This window comes from Thamnophis sirtalis, unplaced genomic scaffold (assembly GCF_051295495.1).
Source record: "Thamnophis sirtalis isolate CommonGarterSnake01/CBP01778 unplaced genomic scaffold, rThaSir2_p1.2 scaffold_12, whole genome shotgun sequence".
NCBI classification, from domain to species: Eukaryota; Metazoa; Chordata; class Lepidosauria; order Squamata; family Natricidae; genus Thamnophis; species Thamnophis sirtalis.
Window position 1 is genome coordinate 22288886 of NW_028261392.1, and position 18548 is coordinate 22307433.

The 18548-nt window shown below is 40.1% G+C and overlaps 1 protein-coding gene across 2 annotated transcripts in view; it reads left to right on the top strand.

Moving 5' to 3' along the window:
• Positions 1–18548, top strand: part of GPC6 (glypican 6) — a 905632-nt gene that overhangs the window by 815378 nt on the left and 71706 nt on the right. For both annotated transcript variants that reach the window (XM_087726482.1, XM_087726483.1), the window contains exons 5-6: positions 11868–11998; positions 16695–16838. In XM_087726482.1, the coding sequence (XP_087582608.1) occupies positions 11868–11998; positions 16695–16838 (275 nt within the window). The remainder of the gene's footprint in view (positions 1–11867; positions 11999–16694; positions 16839–18548) is intronic.

Sequence of the window (18548 nt, forward strand, 5' to 3'; positions counted from 1 at the left end):
CTGCTTGCTAGGCATTCCTAGCACAGGAAGGCATTCCGTGCATTTTTGGCATTTAGTCATTCTGGCCACATGACCACGGAGACATTTTCGGTCAGTGCTGGCTCTTCGGCTTTGAAACGGAGGTGAGCACTGCCCCCTAAAGTCAAGAACGACTAGCATATATGTGTAAGGGGAATCTTTACCTTTACCTATGTACATTTTCACAAGGTGGATGTGCTGCCATGAGACTTCAAATGTTTTATTTTACTGTTCAAGAATGCTGGAGTTAAAGAAAGTCAGTTCTTAGCAAAATATGTCAGTTGCCTGCTGATTATCTAAAGCACTGCAGGGGTCTTTTTCAGGACGCTTTCTCAGATATACTTGAAAGGTTCAGGGATTGGGTCTGAAGTGTTGAGGCTGTGTTTGTGCACAGTACAATTACAATTTACTGCAATATGGTGTACAAACCATCAACTCCCATGGGTAGTTTGTGATTCAGCATGTTGTGTGAACTCACAAACTAAGTAAATTATTGTGAAAGGTAGCCACAAATAACTAGATCATGGGAACACAGATTTGTGCATAAAATGTTTGCGGTACAAATGATCTTGAAGAAAACATTGAAAATTCATACCAAAATAAGAGTGATATTATACCTGGGAGAAAAATCCTGTAAAGCTCTTTTCAACCCAAAAAGAAGCAGAAAAAAAACCCTCTTGTGAAACAATAAAAGAAGCAAGAAGAATAAAAAGTGTTCTTAGAACATTGGCTTATGATGGAGGATTATTTGAAGTCGGTAAAATTTTAGGAAAAAAGTTGAGATGGATATGATTTCTGCAAGTGGGATATCTACTGAAAGATACAAAAACGATGTGAAAAATGGGCCGTTTTGGGGAGGTTTGCAGAGTGCAAAAATTTGGTGCATCTTATACTCGGAAAAATACGGTATTCCTTGATAGGAGTAAATGTTTTGCTTTCTTCTCTGTTATTAATTTGTCATGGCTTTCTTTTAATATTGGATTTCATTTCCTTGTAATATTATCTTCCATTCTGCTGTAATGTAATTGCTCCTTTTTTCTAATTAATTTCGGTGGGTGCACGTATAGCTGTTAAAAGAAATTGGCATTGATCTCCGCATTGGCATGGATAAAAGCAACAGAGGCTATTAGCACTGATCATTCTCCAGTCAAAAATCCACACGCAAAAAGCATTTTTGGGCCAAAGATGTCTCCCCAAAACCATCTCTGTGGAGAAGCAGCATTTTTGAAAAGCCACCACTGGGAATGTTGTATGCAAAAGAATCTGGCCATCAGGTTAGGTTGGGAGATTGATAAACATCCCAGAAAAAAGCAGTGATGCCCCATATCTATGCTGTAGCCAAGAAAATGACATGAACTCATCAGGGATGAAGCCTACATAAAAGACAATTTTTAAAACAAATAAAATGAGTTGTTATTGTCTTTTTATATTATGCCCATGTATTTTCATCCACCAACAGATTTCATATATAATTAAACCAGTAAATGAGGAACTGGGTAATTGACTGCTATACTAAATTGGAATTCATTACTCTTTTCAAACCAATGTGGGAACGTGATATTTTTGCTGATTTTGGGTTAATCACTTTCAAATAGATTTCACATCTTACTTTTGAAATTTATTTGTATTTATTATGCAAACTTAATTAGAAGTGCAAATGCATACTATAATATTAAAGGATCGATATAACCACATCATTAATCAGTTTGGCAACAAAAAAAATGTGAGGGGAAAAAAGGATATCCCTTACATATATGAGAAAGCTATGTTTGAAACTCAGCGTGTTAGTCTTTTGCAGCAAAAACAACAAAACGTTTTGTGGTACATTTAAAAATAAATGTTTTACAAACATTCAGCCATTGCTGGATTATGGTCAGGTTCATATAAATGTAAAAGATATTGTTCTGTAGGTGGAGAATTAGAGGCACTAACTATGCTTAAGGACTAGGAAGATAAAAGCAAAGTAGGGACGGCATTCAATTAGTATTTTGGCAGCTTCCGGTAGTGAAGGAACTTTTTGTCATCTCTGCCATATTTTATTCCTTTACTCCTGTCTATAATTGTGTGTGTGCGCGCATGTGCGTGTGTGTGCGTGTCAGTGGTGAAATTCAGCCGGTTCTATCTGGTTCGGGAGCATCAGTAGCAGCGGTGGCAAGAGATTCTGCCCACTCACCCAGACATCATCACATCCTGTTTTTGATGCTCTGTACATGCGTGGGAGGTCCTGCACATGCACTGAAGGGGCACTCACATTTGCAAATCAGTAGCAAAGTTAAGTTGATTTTGCCCTGTGTCTGTGTGTCTGTGTGTTGAAATCATTCAGAGATTATATCTGAGATTTTTTAAAAAAATGGTTATATAGCATTAATATTCATCTTAAACCCCTTCCTTTCTCTAAAATAAGACATTTAAAGACCTAAAAGCAAAGTGATAGTAGCATAAAGTATTAGTATGCCAAAGCAACCCTGTCATTTGTATTTGATTTTTGGTTTCTAGATTCGGGGGTGGGGGGTGGGGCTTCAGACCTGCCTTGACTTGGTTCCTTAGCAAAGAAAGAACCTTGACTCCATTTATAGTGAAAGCAGGGATGGGTTCCTGCCAGTTCTAACCTCTTCTATAGAAGAGGTTCCACAAATCTACAGTGCCATTTAGAACCGGTTCCAGATCCCTCCCCCCCCCCCATCCACACATCATCAAAATGAAGAGCGAGAGGAGGAATTCTGGGAGTTGAAGTCCACAAGTCTTAAAGCTGTCAAGTTTGAACACCCCTGGTGGTTTTTTTTCTAAAGGGTTAGGGGTGCAAGGGTCTTGTAACTTGACAGCTTTAAGACTTGCATGCTTCAAATGCCAGAGTTTCTGAGCCAACATTTTGGTTGCTAAGCAAGAGCATTGTTAAGTGAGTTTCACCACATTTTACAAGTTGGCCATGTCCACCCGGTCACATGACTGGCAAGCCACTCCCACCAAGTCACATGACTGGCAAGCCACTCCCACAAAGCAGGCCACACCTACAGAAGAGGTTCTAAAAAAATTTGAAACCCACCACTGGGTGAAAGCTATGGTATTACTAAAAGCCAAATGGATTACAGTATAGCAAAGCCAGAACTAAGTATTCACATGTCAAATTTCCCAGTTCCTCTCCAGTACCTCCCCTTTGCAAATCTCATATTGTCCAATTAACTTTGAATAAATGGTTTTGGGAAATGTCTCTTCCTCAGCAGCTAGTCAGTGAGCCATTAGCCATTACATTCCATTCTCAATCATTTGACCTTGACTTGTTGTGTCTGGAAGGTACAATGAGCAATCATTGTTGCTCCTTCCCATCCAGCTTCCTCCCGCCATAGTCCATGACAGACTGGCAGCTAGTAAATACTATCCTCAGCATATGATGGCAGCTCAGACACTACTACTTTGTCAAATGGCATCTTATAATCTCTTGGAACAGATTTCCAGTTCTATTTCAGTAATGAGAGGCCGTGGTTTAGGTTTCATGGCAGTTTCTTATTATTTCTAAAAGAATTTTATTTATTTGTCCATCATTACAGCATTACAGCTAAGTGCTATTATTGTTATACCATTCCTAACGATGAACATGCAATTCCTTCTTTGTTTTTGATGTCCTGAGTTTGATGTTCTGACTAAAGGTGACCAATTCTAGTCCATTTCAATTTGCTGATGCCTAGAAGTCAATGGGTGATTGAGTGATTGATTGATTTCATCTTCCACTCTGTTGAATCGTCTCATGTTCAACTTCTAACACTCCATATTTCCATTGTGAATTTGCCTTTGGTGGTTTTGGTGGTTTTATCCAGACATTTCATTACCCGTCGAGACCACTCCCATTAACACCAACAGGGCAAGCACTAGCACTGATAATGTTATCTAGTTTAGGTAATAAAACTTATGCATTAATTTAAAAAAAAAATAAGTTCAGAGAGCACCAGGGACCGAACCCTCATTTCAACCCTGAGCTACAAATATTCTCCTTTATCGGTAATTCTATCTTCACAGCTTTAGGTTTTCCTTTCCTGTGTGGCAAGGGTGGGTTGCTGCTGGCATTACTGCCAGTTCAGCATGCAAAAAATATGTGTGGGCGCATTTGCACTTTAAAAGGTCTGTGCGTGCGCACAATGTTAGAAAGGGGGGAATTACATTTTTGCAATGAATATTGTTCTGTGCATGCACAGAACCAAAAATCAAGGTGGTGGCACCGACGATAGAACCAGTTCAGAGGCATGGCAGGCCAAGTTACTACCTACTCAGCTGAACCAGTCCGAACTGGTAGGAACCCACTTCTGCTGTGTGGTAATATCAACAACCAAACATTCCAATGTCTAGCTACATTATAAACACAACTAATATTCTGAAAGACCCTCAACTCTTCCTCAGTAGCATGTTGAGTGCCATCCAACCACTGTGTCATCAATCATTTTATATTTTCTACCTAGATAGATAGATAGATAGATAGATAGATAGATAGATAGATAGATAGATAGATAGATGATAGATAGATAGATAGATAGATAGATAGATAGATAGATAGATAGATAGATAGATAGATAGATAGATAGATAGATATTGTTGCTGCCTGATATGCATCCCTGCTGACTTTAGTTGGGCAACTGACATGACTTTCGTGCCTTTGGTGACACCGCTGTGAATATAAACTCTGGGCATTTACAATCCTGGTTGAACTTCAGGGCAGGAATGATTGTGGGGGGCATTAAACAAATAACAAGTCTGACACCATTTAGGATGGCATGGTCTAAACCAGAGTTCTCCAACCTTTCCGAATTGGCATCCCAGAGTGAGGGGGAGGGGAGGGAATGAGGGGATGATTTTGCAGGAGGGATAAGTACATGTGTGTGTAGATGTGCACGTGTCCAAGCACCCACAACAACCACGACGATGCTCACGTGAGTGAGGCCTTGAACCCTGCATCAAGGTTCACATCAGTAGCGCCTCATGCTCCGGCATCAAGGCTCACACAAACGATGACGCTCACACAAGTGAGGCCATGAGTACCTGTGGCAATGCTTGTGTGAGTAGAGCTCACTCACATGGCCCACAGATTGGGGACCCCGCTCTAAAGCAGTGATCCCTAATCTTTCTGGCTCTGCAGACCGGCAGCCATGATGGGGGGGGGGAGGAGAGGGGATGGTTTCGTATGCCTCACTTGCTCAAATGTAACTTTGCATGCTCGTGCCCACCACTTGTGTGGCCAGGTTCCCAATGGGCCATGGCCTGGTGTTGGGCCATGGCCCAGGAGGTTTGGGGGATCCTTGATCTAAAGGCAGCTGTGCAGCAGCCATTTCCTGTGAATAATGGTCTGCTATAAATGTTTACACCTTATTGGTCTCAAAAGAAGCTTTTTCTTTCTTTCTTGATTATCTTTTGAGCAGAAATCTATCTTGGCTTTTATATGTAAACAATATGCCCTTTTAAAAAAGGGATGCGCAGTCCCGTTAACAACTTAGATTCCTGTAAGATAAAAATAAAATGTTGAATGGTTCAGTAAGCAAAATGTTCATATATTACTTTTTCAAACAAAAAAAATGGAAGCTAAAAGTTTGTTTTAAAAGTAGCATTTTTTTAATATCATTCAGACAAGGGTAACATTATATTTATTAGAAATGACTTCCCATGAATCAATTTAATTCAGGTGTTACCTTTCTCTAAAACATTTTGCAGAAGGCCATCATTAGAGCAATTTCATTAAATTATTAGTTCTTGTTACATTCCATCCGAAATATCACTGCAGATAAAAAATATTGTGAAACAGTGCCGTGTTTGCAATCACCTTTAAACCCGTAAGGTATAGCTAGTTATGGCCAAAGGTGAACATAATTTTAACAAAACAAGCAGATGAAAATCTATTTAAAAAATCCTGCTGAGATCAATTACAGTTTCTCCCAAGTAATGGTGCATAGGGTTACAGCCCACATCTTATTAATTTCACTTGTCAAGTTAAGCATATGCCTAACGCTTTCACATGGGAGTTCAGTTTGGATTTGGGCCAGAACAAATATTAATTTGCTTTTATTAATTTTCTAATTTGCCTGAAAGATACCAGTCTGTCTTGCCATACATGAGGGACTCAGAAAAAGAGCCAAGATAGATTTTTGCTCAAGCTAATCAAGAAAGAAAGAAAAAGCTTCTTTTGAGACCAATATGATGTAAATATTTTACAAAACAAAAGGGTAACACATACATTATTGTGCTGAAGAAATCTAAACACAGCTTTGCAAAAAATAAAAAAAAGTTTAATACTGTCTTGTTTAAAGATCTTTTATATATACACACACTCTACACACACATATATATACATACACACTATATATATATATATATATATATATATATATATATATATATATATATATATATATATATATATATATATATATATATATATATATATATATGGTTTTTTTATTTGTGCTGATAAATAAATAAATAAATAAAAAAACCACAAATATAACAAAGGCAACAGTAAAAATATTGGGTTTCTGTCGTGATGGACTCTTGTGACGAGCCGAAGGACAGATGATGGAAGCAGTTAGCTTCCTCCCATAATTGGGGCTTACCAGGGGTTGTAAAAAATCATATATATATATATATATATATATATATATATATATATATATATATATATATATATATATATATATATATATATATATATATATATATATATATATATATATATATATATATATATATATATATATATATATATGATTCATATATATGAAATGTCATTCACCCAACCTGACAAATTCCCTATAAACCTAAAGCCTACAAACTTGAAATTTGGCACGTATGTTCCTTTTGGCTTCTAGGAGCTCACTAAGAAAGGGTTTTTCGAAATGACCATCAGATCATTAGCATTTCTTATACAGCAATTAACATGCTCTGATGCTAAGGAGCTCTACTCCCCCTCCTCACCTAAAAAGAACTCTGTTGCAACTGCTGCTTGCCTCATATTCTGTTGCCTCAGTTCAAACTCCAGATATTCCACTCCTTCACTCAGGAGCAATCTGGGGCTTAGTACAGTTCTAAACATCAGTACCTCATCAAAATATCTATGCTTTCCACCTATGGAACTGCTTCTGGACTCAAGGCGGCAGGAGCGATATTCCCTAATGTGTTTCAATCACCAACCACTACTGAGCCAAAGGATTGAACCGGAGTGAACTGGATTTCTCCTGCATTGCCCAATCACATAGTTTTGTCATGAAGCACGAATATCCAGCTAGTAAGTTATAATTGTGTGGGAGTAATCTACAGAACAGAAGGTTAGCAAATCAATGCATCACATTTGGAGAGCTGTGAATGTCATCTCTAGGATTTTCCTTGTGCCTTTCTGCCTTCAGCTGTGAAAGAGAGTAGCGTGGCAAGCGGACTTGGAACTATTTCCTTTCCCTTCTTTTCTTTTCTTCAAATAGCCAACAGAATCCTCCTTGCTCTGAGATGGGAGCTGTTTCTGTCATTCCTCATATAGTTTAGCATGAAACCGGCATCACTATAGACTTACAGTATTGCCAACTAAGCATTTCCAATCTTGGCATCGCATTGCTCTTTGAGAACATAGCAGCAAAATGATGGCCAGTCAGAGCCTGGAGGAGAAAGGAGATGCCCACATTTCCCAGAAATAGCCAATTGGCACCTCACTAGTCCTACTTACTATTGGTCATCTAACGTCACTTCTGATATAAGGGTGGCAAAGGTTGGTAGTTTTTACCCTAGCTTTTAGCTGCCATTGACTGCTTTTAGCTTAAAGGAGAAAACATTATGCTAACACCAGTAGGGCTAAGGATGTTATATTCCCCTGTCATTCATGAGCTGAGGATGACTTGAAGGAAACATGGAGTCACACAATCACATACAAAAAGATGCTGCCAGGGTTAGATATCAAGGTTAGCTGCAAACATACAGCACCTTCTAAAGTCATCCATTGTGCTGAAATAATATTAATGAGGACAGTGTTTTTACTCGAGTAATGACTAGCTGATGTTAGAAGATGTTCCAAGCCATTATCCTGTCTATATCAGGATCAAATAGGAAAATATTAGAATATGCAGAAATGAACAGATTAACGCTGGAAATTAAGGAGAAAGAACAAACTGAATATTATGTGATATGGGAATTATTTTATCAATGGTTAGAGAATTAAAAATGGAAGTTGGAAATAAAAGGAGATTAAAGAGGAGTGGAAAATATGTTAAGATAGAGATATAAACAATATGATAATTGTTACTCTGATGATGATGATGATGTTTAATATTGTTATTACATTTTTCTCAGAGATACCTTAAGAGGACAGGTTCATTATGTGCAACTGTTTACTATAATTTTAGGATTAGATAATTAATATCAACGTAAATGATGTTGTAAATTTTGATGGTTATTAGACAGAGATATTTGTACCCAGATGACACACTGTTTAAGGAAGGATTAAATGTTCATATTTTTAAAAAAAAACTTTAAAAAAAAGAATCAGAATTCCACTCCAAAACTCATTTATGGACACAATAAAAAAATAAATAGTAGAAAACATATGTAAAATCACTGAAGTTTCATTGGATTACAAATCTTATTTCAGTGCTTTAGTATCTTGACTATCTTGTGCAAGATCTCATAAGATTTCACTGAGCTTATCTAAGATGTCAGTGTGATTCAGTTTAGATTATTTACTGTGTAGAACGATTTACTGAATTATGGTCAAGACCTCACTGAAGATTGCATAGTGGCATGAACCAGTGGTGGGTTCCGGCTCCCGTCGCAACTGGTATGCTGCGCACAGGGCCAGGCGTCCTCGTTGGGCACGCGCACTGTGAACGCATGTGCACACTACCACCCTGCGACACCCAGATACTCGTCGGAGGTTGCTCAGGCACCGCACGCTGTGCGGTGCATGCGCAATTGGGCCAGTTGCTTCAAAAACAGGTAAGGAACGCGGGTGGGTGGGTGGGTGGGCCAAACGAGCCATCGTACCGGTACTGTGACCGCTGCTCCCAGCTACCACCGGTACAGTCGTACCGGGCCGTACCGCCCAGAACCCACCACTGGTGTGAAGGATCTAGAAACAGTGATTGATTCCCCAGCAGTGAAATAACGAAAGCAACACCAAACTTCAAATATCAGGTCAACAGAGATGAAAACTAGGACAACTTGAGAACATCTCTGCTTCAAGTTAATTTATCAAAAATGTTCTGAAGACAAGAGTGGAAAGGAGGAAGGTGTCTTTTCTTTGTAGCTTCACTGGAATAAGTGAAGCAAAATAGCTGGCTAGATAAACAAATGAACCCTATATAGAGTTGATTTTCTTACATCTCTGTGCTAGTCAAAGGTTCTAGAAATCCAGAAGCCACTAATCGCTGAATAAAAGTTTAAGAAATCATGTTTTTTTTTTAAATTTCTATTTACTAATCCAAACAGACCGCAAGATGACAGGCGTGCTAGTGACTATGCCTGTTCACTGGAATTTCTCTTATCCTCCCTGGATATTATCAGTACTGTTGCGAGGCATTGCCTGTGTACTTTTAAAAGAAGACATATTATTTAATGACCTATTGGTAATGAAAACTACACTAGAAAAAGCAGGGTTGGGGAACACAGGAAAAAAATGATACATTACCTACACTAGCAAGGGATGCGGTGGCTCAGTGGCTAAGATGCTGAGCTTGTCAATCAGGAAGGTCGGCAGTTCGGTGGTTCGAATCCCTAGCACTGCATAATGGAGTGAGCTCCTGTTACTTGTCCCAGCTTCTGCCAACCTAGCAATTCAAAAGCATATAAAAATGCAAGTAGAGAAATAGGAACCACAGCGTTCCATGCACCTTTGGCGCTTAGTCATGCCGGAGATGTGACCACGGAGATGTCTTCGGACAGCGCTGGCTCTTCGGCTTGAAACAGAGATGAGCACTGCCCCCTAGGGTCGGGAACGACTAACACGTATGTGCGAGGGGAGCTTACCCTATCATTGATGATGTTACCTAGCTTGGATAATGAAATGTCTGCAAGAAAACCAAGTGTTTGTACCCCAAAGTACAATAAAGTACACCAAAGACCCCTCAGCTACAAAAACACTAATGCCAGTCAAACTGTTTTATGCAAAGATACAAGAAAGAAATTTAAACAAAATCTTTGCTTTTAAATTATGATTGCTTTTTTAAAGGCAGCGTGCACGTAGTCATGCTAAATCTAGTTCTGAGCCCTCAGATGTCTGCAAATTGTTTGAAAAGACTGATTAGCTAACAAAGTCTTTGACCCAGAATTTATCATTCAGTCTGTTCCAGGGGGTGCAAAATAATTCTGTGCTGGGGTAAAGGAACGCTTGTAAGGTCCAGAATACCAAGTAAGTTGATGGATAAGCTGGCAGTGGTACAGATTGTCAGAGGCATACTGTAACAAGGACAGTGTGGGTACATCATCATCCTCGTATTACACACCCAGAGAATGGTGTGTAATTAGACAAATGAGCTTATGTAGCCCCAGTGGTATCATAAAATGTATCTTCCCACATCAAGCTGCATTTTGTAAAAAGCCCAAAGCATCAAACTTGGCTTGTACCTGTACATCCTGGCAAGAATCCAATATTTATCCCATTTTGTATTGCAAGGAAATGGAGTCCTTGGGGTTGAAGAGAACAGCTGCTTTAATTACAAGATCCTGCTATGTCAAGTTGAAGTTTTCAGTGTCTTGTGCAAAACTCTAGACTTATCCACCAAGGGTTCGTTTCTATCAGGCTTCATTTGTATGATGGATAAATCTATGAATGAATTATTTAGCAAATTATCTGTTTCAGGTGTCATGACAAAAGAATCTTTTGTCTTTGCTGCATGAGAAAGTAGAACGTGCATTCTTAATTAATTCAGTTTGTCAACTCTCAGTTGTCTTTTTTTTTTTTCTAATGTACCGATGACAGCAGATGGCTTTAGGGGAGAAAACTTTTAAGCGGCTTCTTATTCCTTAGCTGGAGCTTTCCTATATATCAGGAATTTTTACGTTGGGGCATAGTGTACAAAGTTATGGAATTTGGGGCTACACACAGAAAAAAAGATTGATTATTGGCTTTTCTTATCTGCCTAAAGCCAGGCACTTATCCTCCATCCCTGGTTGTTTTGATCAAAGTGGCTGTTTGTCAAAATCATTTGTCCTGAATAGCAATGGAGAAGCACTCCTTTGAATAGGTGCACTTATTGGATGGGAAAAGGAAATTTATTCTCATTTCTCTCAAGTGAGGTTAACAAAGGATGGAGGGGGGATGTAGAGGGAATAATTGCATAAGAAATTAACCCTCCTGTTCATCCACATGATCACAACAGTGGTGACTCAGAAGAGAAGTGAAAAGTGAGACTCAGTGGGACAGGCAATCTTGTTGTTTGCTGAGTATCCATGGAGTTTCACAACTGCCATGGGCCATCCAACTTTAACATGCAACACACCTGCTACACACACACACACACACACACACACACACACAGACATGTTATGCAGACTGAGAGTCTTCACTGAAGACAGTCATCCCATAACTATATTTTAAGAGCAGGCAACCAGCTGAAAAACACACTTTCAATGTAATTCAGATACACCTGCAATACATTTAGGATGAGACACCTGAAATGTAGTTAAAGCAATGCAGATTTTGGGAGCCAAGATTGCACCATGAGGACCTGTTTAAAAATCTGCTTGGTTTGTCCAAGCGTTCTCTGAATTCTGGGCAGCAAATAAGAGAGCGGCTTGTTTTCATTTCTTTGTCCTGAGATAATTGCAAGATTAAGCATAACGTGTGAAGTTCCACAGTTACTGATTATCTAATGACCGACCCATTTGTTCTTCAACAGATGCCATGCTTTTGGTAGCTGACAGACTAGAGGGACCATTCAACATTGAGTCAGTTATGGATCCCATTGATGTCAAAATTTCTGAAGCCATAATGAACATGCAAGAAAACAGTGTGCATGTGACTGGAAAGGTATCCATTTTTGCTATTAAATGTTTGGAATAGATAGCAAATCAGAAGGCTGTGTTGCATTCATGTTCCTTTTTCTTGATAATTTGAAAACCGTCTATGTACATTTCTAGGACTGCAATCACTTTCATAGCATCACAGAGTATAAAGTTGGTATTGTCATCACATAGACCAACTAGCACCCTGACCAGGGGTGAAATGCTCTGAAGTCTGCTACTGGTTTGCTTCACATGTACACCGCAGGCACTAAGAAGCCTTTTCTGAGTCTGCAAAGGTAAGTAGAACAGCGAAAAGGGGGGGGGGGGGGCAGCTGTGCTGCACGATTTAGATTCTGCTTTCTAGCAAATATAAATCATGTGGCACAGCTGATTGTTGCACAGCTGATCATCAGCACTTTTTTAAAAACTTTTTTAATGCATTTTTCCCCTTCGGGTGAACTTGTAGTTTTAAAATATACTTTAAAAAGTTAAAAGAAAAAAGTTCTGATGATCAGCTGGCAACAATCAGCTGTGCCGGGTGATTTCTAACGAATATAAGTTGCGCGGCACAGTTGATTATCACACAGCTGACTGCTAGTTCGCCTGAACAGGTAGCATTTTTTTACTACTGGTTCAGGTGAACTGGTAGAATTTCACCCCTGACCCTGAGCCACGAATCCATTGCTAAATCATCCTCAACAGATACTTTTCCAACTTTAGACTAAATATCACAAAGAATATTTTTTCAAGTCTGTTCCTCTATTGAGCAATTCTTAACAATCACAAATTATGATTCAACTCTATGACATCCCTACAGGTATTTGAAAATGTGTGTGTGTGTGTGTGAGAGAGAGAGAGAGAGAGAGAGAGGGAGAGAGGGAGAGAGAGGGAGAGAGAGGAGAGAGAGAGAGAGAGAGAGAGAGAGAGAGAGAGAGAGAGAGAGAGAGAGAGAGAGAGAGAGAGAGAGAGAGAGAGAGAGATCTGTTTTTCATGGGATTTTTTTCCCGCCTACTGGCCCAGTATCAGCCTGCTTTTTCTCCTTCAGACAGTCTCCAATTTGTCATTATCCTTCCTAAAATGCAATGCCAAGACTTGGGTGAAATGTTGAATGGAAGTAAAGGGAAGGAGTGCTAGAAAAGTTTGTTTATGTGTTCATTTGTTCTTTGAGTCTGTTTTTGATTCTCAACGACTGATGGAATTAATCCATATAGTGTGCTTGGCAAGGCATTTTTGGAAGTGGTTTTCACTTGCCTTCTTCTTTCTAGGACTGAGAGAGAGAGAGAGAGAGAGACTGGCCCAAGGACAGTTTGGCTTTTATGCCTAAGGCTCAGGGATGAAATCCAGCAGGTTCTGACAGGTTCTGGAGAACTGGTAGCGGAAATTTTGAGTAGTTCAGAGAACCTGCAAATGCCACCTCTGGTTGGCCCCAGAATGGGGTGGGAATGGAGATTTTGCAGCATCCTTCCCCTGCCACGCCCACCAAACCACGCCCACCAAGCCACACCCACAGAACTGGTAGTAAATAATATTGAATTTCACCACTACTAAGACTGGACTAGAACTCACTGTCTCCTGGTTTGTAGCCTGGAGTCTTAACTGTTAAATATTAATGAGCCATGTAAATTAGGCTCAGCTTGTTATAGTTCATTCAGCACCTTCTCGGAGGCCAGCAACAGCCTGCTGCTTCCTGATTGGCCAGGACGCAGCAGGAGCTGTTGCCGGCCGAAAGTTACCCTTTGATTGGTCCAGGACTTGACAGCAGTTGCTGCCCAAGTCCCGGGTTCCTATTGGTTGTACTGTTAATATAAATACCTTGGCGCGCACCGCACCCCTTTGAATCGCTGTCACTTAGTTCCACTGTTAATAAAGGTTCTTCTTGTTCGTTACCCTGGCTCTCGCATCCTTCATTTCCCAGTATTCAAAATTAACCACTACATTAAACTAGCTCTATTTTTAGAAGAAGAAAAAAGATGTCACAGGAGAAATATAAATGGTCATAGAGGCCAAAGTCTCCAGGCATATAGGAAGGAGCCCAACTGGAGCCATGCAGGTCACTGAATGGAATGTTTGCAAGGAAGTTTATTTTTTGATTTCCTGTGGAAGGCATCATTTTGTTTGCAAATACCCTTGATCGAGGTTCACCTTGCCTTAGCAATAGGATTTAGGCTCCATGGTGAGAATATATCCTCTATAAGAGCTGTGGTGGCACAGTGGCTAGAATGCAGTATTGCAGGCTAATTCTGCTGACTGCCAGCAGTTCAATCCTAACCGACTCAAGGTTGACTCAGCCTCCCATCCTTCCGAGGGCGGTAAAATGAGGACCCAGATTGTTGGGGGACAATATGGCGACTCTGTAAACTGCTTAGAGAGCGCCGTAAAGCACTGTGAAGCGGTATATAAGTCTATGTGTTATTGCTATTGCTACCCCAAAAAAGCATGCTGTTTAGAAGCTATCGTTGGGCCTTCTGACCTAGGATTTGTATCCATAAGTTCCCACCTAGTATTTCTCTAAGCTTATTAATATTGGCTTCCATGAAAACTAGTATGTATGGCTGTACTTCAATTCTTTTAGAATCTTGAATGGAGCTCAAATGACTTGGTCACTTTCTCACAAAGTTCCTATTGCTTCCCACTATTTCAGCCAACACTTTTTCCATTAGTATCATTTGATCTAGGAGCACAAATGCCTTATTTCTTCATGTACTCACAAATTACTTTCTTGGCAAAATGTCTGAGAAGATCATGACAGGGTCACCCATATACATCAGTGTCACCAGCTTTTAATATCAAACATGTTTAAAAAATGGGAGAAATTATTCATCTAGATCCATATATCTCCAGCCCTATCTGATCTCAGTATATAGCCAACTGTAATTTGTAGCATTTTGGTAGAGTCTCTGATTTAATGATAAATAGCATCAATTGGCTTAACTTCTTCCTAATTTCAAGTCTCCTAGACTCACCTAACTGTATCATAAGCTATACTGGAGGTATTATGATAAGTCATAATCCTCAGCCATTCATAATCAATCATATGTGCTTCCTTCTGTCTATGGAATATTAATATTTACTTGGAGTTGGAAGCTTTCTCCACTATTTTATTTAAACCTAAGTCTGTTTATTGCCCCTATTTTGTATTCCACAGTATTGTGACTCTCGGGACATATATTATGATTTTTTTCCCTTTATTGATGTAAATGCCATTTTTTGACCGAACATTAGTAGGGCTTGTACAAATGGCAGCCTGTCTGGTTTTATCCTGAATATTTCCTAGCTCAGTTCTGTTCTATTTAGGAAGCAGAGCATGTTCATTAAAAAAAAAGGTCTCAATCACTGAGTTTGTATTCCTGTATAGTATTATAAAATTGGTTATGAAATAGGCAGTTGTTGCTAAAAAGATTGCATTTTCATGGAAAATGGGGCAGTTGTGAAATTCCAGAACAAATCTGCTGAATAGTGAGACTAGTAACAGGTCATCATCTTCATTTAACAATCCCATAATCCAGTGGTGGGATTCAGCCAGTTCGCACCTATTCGGGAGAACCGGTTGTTAACTTTCTAAGCAGTTTGGAGAATCGGTTGTTGGAAGAAATCTCCTTTTGTTTTTTCCCCACTTTACAGGGCTAATCCTGTAAGGAAGGCAGGAAGGAAAAATTCTGGTGTTGTTTCTAGCCTAATCTTTATTGCCCTGCTTACAGAAACTGCCTTTCTGCTTAACCCTTATTACATTGTAATAGCAAAGGCGAAGTGCCCATCGACCTGAGTGATGTTGAGTTTGTCATGCCCACCCAGTCACATGACCACTGAGCCCCACCTGTCCACCTGGTAATGACGGCAGAGAACCAGTTGTTAAATTATTTGAATCCCACCACTGCCATCATCCCTTGTGGAGTGGCGTCTGGGCAACTGAATGGAGCTGAGTATTTACTGGCCAGATACCCTTCCTGTTGCCAATGCAGAGTTTTGTTCAGCAGATATATTCTCAGTGTGCCCAGAGAGAGAGATATCTGCCTCTACCAAGAATCAAAGTCACAGCCTCCTGATTGTGGGGTAAGAGCTCTACCTCTAGGCCACCGCACCATTCCTAGTGAGATTAGCAAGTCATTGTTCAGCCTATATGTGGATTGAAAACCAAACCAGAACCATTCAAACATGGCATTCATGAACCAAGGCCAGAGGTAGGTTCTTACCGGTTCGGATGAGTAGGTAATAACTTGGCCAGACACGCACCAAAACCGGTTCTATGTTCGGCAGCGCCATCTTGATTTTCTGTTCTGGACATGCAAAGAACAAACTTCATTGGAAAAATGTATTTTTTCCTTTTCTAATTCTGTACGCATGTGCAGACCTTTTAAGGTGCATATGTGCATGCGTGCAGAGCGCGTGTGCGCAATTTTTTTTCCAAGCCGAACCGGTAGCGATGCTGGCAGGAACCCATCCCTGACCAAAGCCTATCTGATACAGCAGATAGGAGCTTGCAGTTCAGATTTAGATAATGCTAACTGAAATTTCTAAAATTACAGTAAACCAGTTGATTGATGACCTTTAACAAATAAATCCACTAAAGTTTTGCATAGCAAGTTAAAAAAAAATCTACTGATTCAAATGTTTCAAGCTTTGTGACATAGGCTAGGTTTTTCAGTATCTAGTCAGAAAGTGAATTATATTGAATTTTTTATTTCAGTGGTTCTTTTGTGTGTAACTGAACATTATTCTTGTAGGTTTTCCAAGGGTGTGGCCAGCCTAAACCAGCTCCAGGCGTAAGATCTTCTCGGTCCATTCCTGAAAACTTCAACCCTCGCTTTCGACCTTATAACCCAGAAGAAAGACCAACAACTGCTGCTGGCACCAGCTTGGACAGGCTGGTAAGTAACCTTCTGTAATCATGTACATCAGGGGTGTCAAACTCAAGGCCCGGGGGCCAGATCCGGCCCACAAGGTGCTTAGATCTGGCCCATGGGGCTGCCCTGGAAACAGCGAAGGAACCAGCCCTCAGTGCTTCTGCCAGCGAAAATGGCACACAACCCTCCTAAGCTCTGTTTTTGGCTACGATGGACTCCTGCAACCCTCTGCCAGGGAAAACTGAACTTGGGGAGGACCACTCAGGCCACAACAATGGCCCCTGACACGAGTGACATCGAGCTGGCCACGCCCACCCTAACCATGTCCATCTGGCTCCCCAAAGTCAACACAACCCTGAGGTGGCCCTCAATGAAATCGAGTTTGACACCTCTGATGTATATGCAGTCCTCAACTTACAACAGTTCACTTAGTGACCATTCAAAGTTACAATGGCTCTAGAAAAAGTGACTTATGGCCATTTTTCATACTTATGACCATTGCAGCATCCTCATCGATGTGATTTAAATTCAGATACTTAACAACAAACTCACATTTATGATGATTGCAATGTCCCCCGGGGTCTTGTGATCATCTTTTACAACTTTCTAACAAGCAAAGTCAATGGGGAAGCCAAATTCACTTAACAACTGTGTGACTAATTTAACAACTGCAGTGATTCACTTAACAAATGTAGCAAGAAAGGTGGTCAAATGGGCAAATCTCACTTAACAAATTTCTCACTTAACAACGTCAATGTTGGGCTCAATTGTGGTCATAAGCCAAGGACTACCTGGTTTCACCTCTTTCTGGTTGAAATTGAAAGACCATTATTTTGAAAGTTGATCCTCCCACTGATTTTGTGAAGGTGCCAAAGGAAAGACATGACACCATAACGACACCAATATATCTTTTGTGTGCAATTTTCAGACACATATTCTTTTTCGCAGTCATTCACAAATGGGCAAGAGAGCTGTGAGGAGCTCCGACTTGCTCCACAGCCTTTGGGTAGGCCAGGCTGTTCCTTGGAGCAGCTGGCTCCAAATCCCTTCCACAAAGTCCATGTCAGATTTCTTCTTCATCCCTCTTTTGGCCATTGTATGAATTGAGGGATCAATCAGAGATCAAAAGGCCAGATGGGGCAGGTGGCAGGCTTAAAGCAGTGTAGCTGCAAAATATGCATTTCCAATACATAATATGTTACTCTTAAGAGAAAACATGAGAAGAGCCATTTGACAGATTTTTTTTCCCCCTTTTGGGAGAAAATTGCACATACCGACTACTGAAATAAGTAATCCCCTGCTTGTCACATTAAAGTGCAATCATTTCAATTCCCAATTAACTTTACAATAGATTCCATTTTAGTGCTCTGCTCATCATTAAATAAGCACTTATTGTTGTTAAGTGTCCATATGCATAATGCATCTCTTTCTGATAAAGTTTAATTAAGGAATTCACATTTCATACCAGTTAAGACAAGAAACCTTGTTTTATAACTACATTAAGCATAGGGAATGGTGTTTGGCAATCAGTCTTCAACTGTGGTTTATTCCTTTTTTTACCCCTTAGAAAAAAATTCCACCACCACAACCATTCTTTGGGGGGGGGCAGTGGTGGGATTCAAATAGTTTAACAGCCGGTTCCCTGTCCTAATGATCAGGTGGGTAGGCGGGGCTAAGTGGTCATGTGACCGTGTAGGCATGGCCAACCAACTCAACGTCGCTCAAGTTGATGGG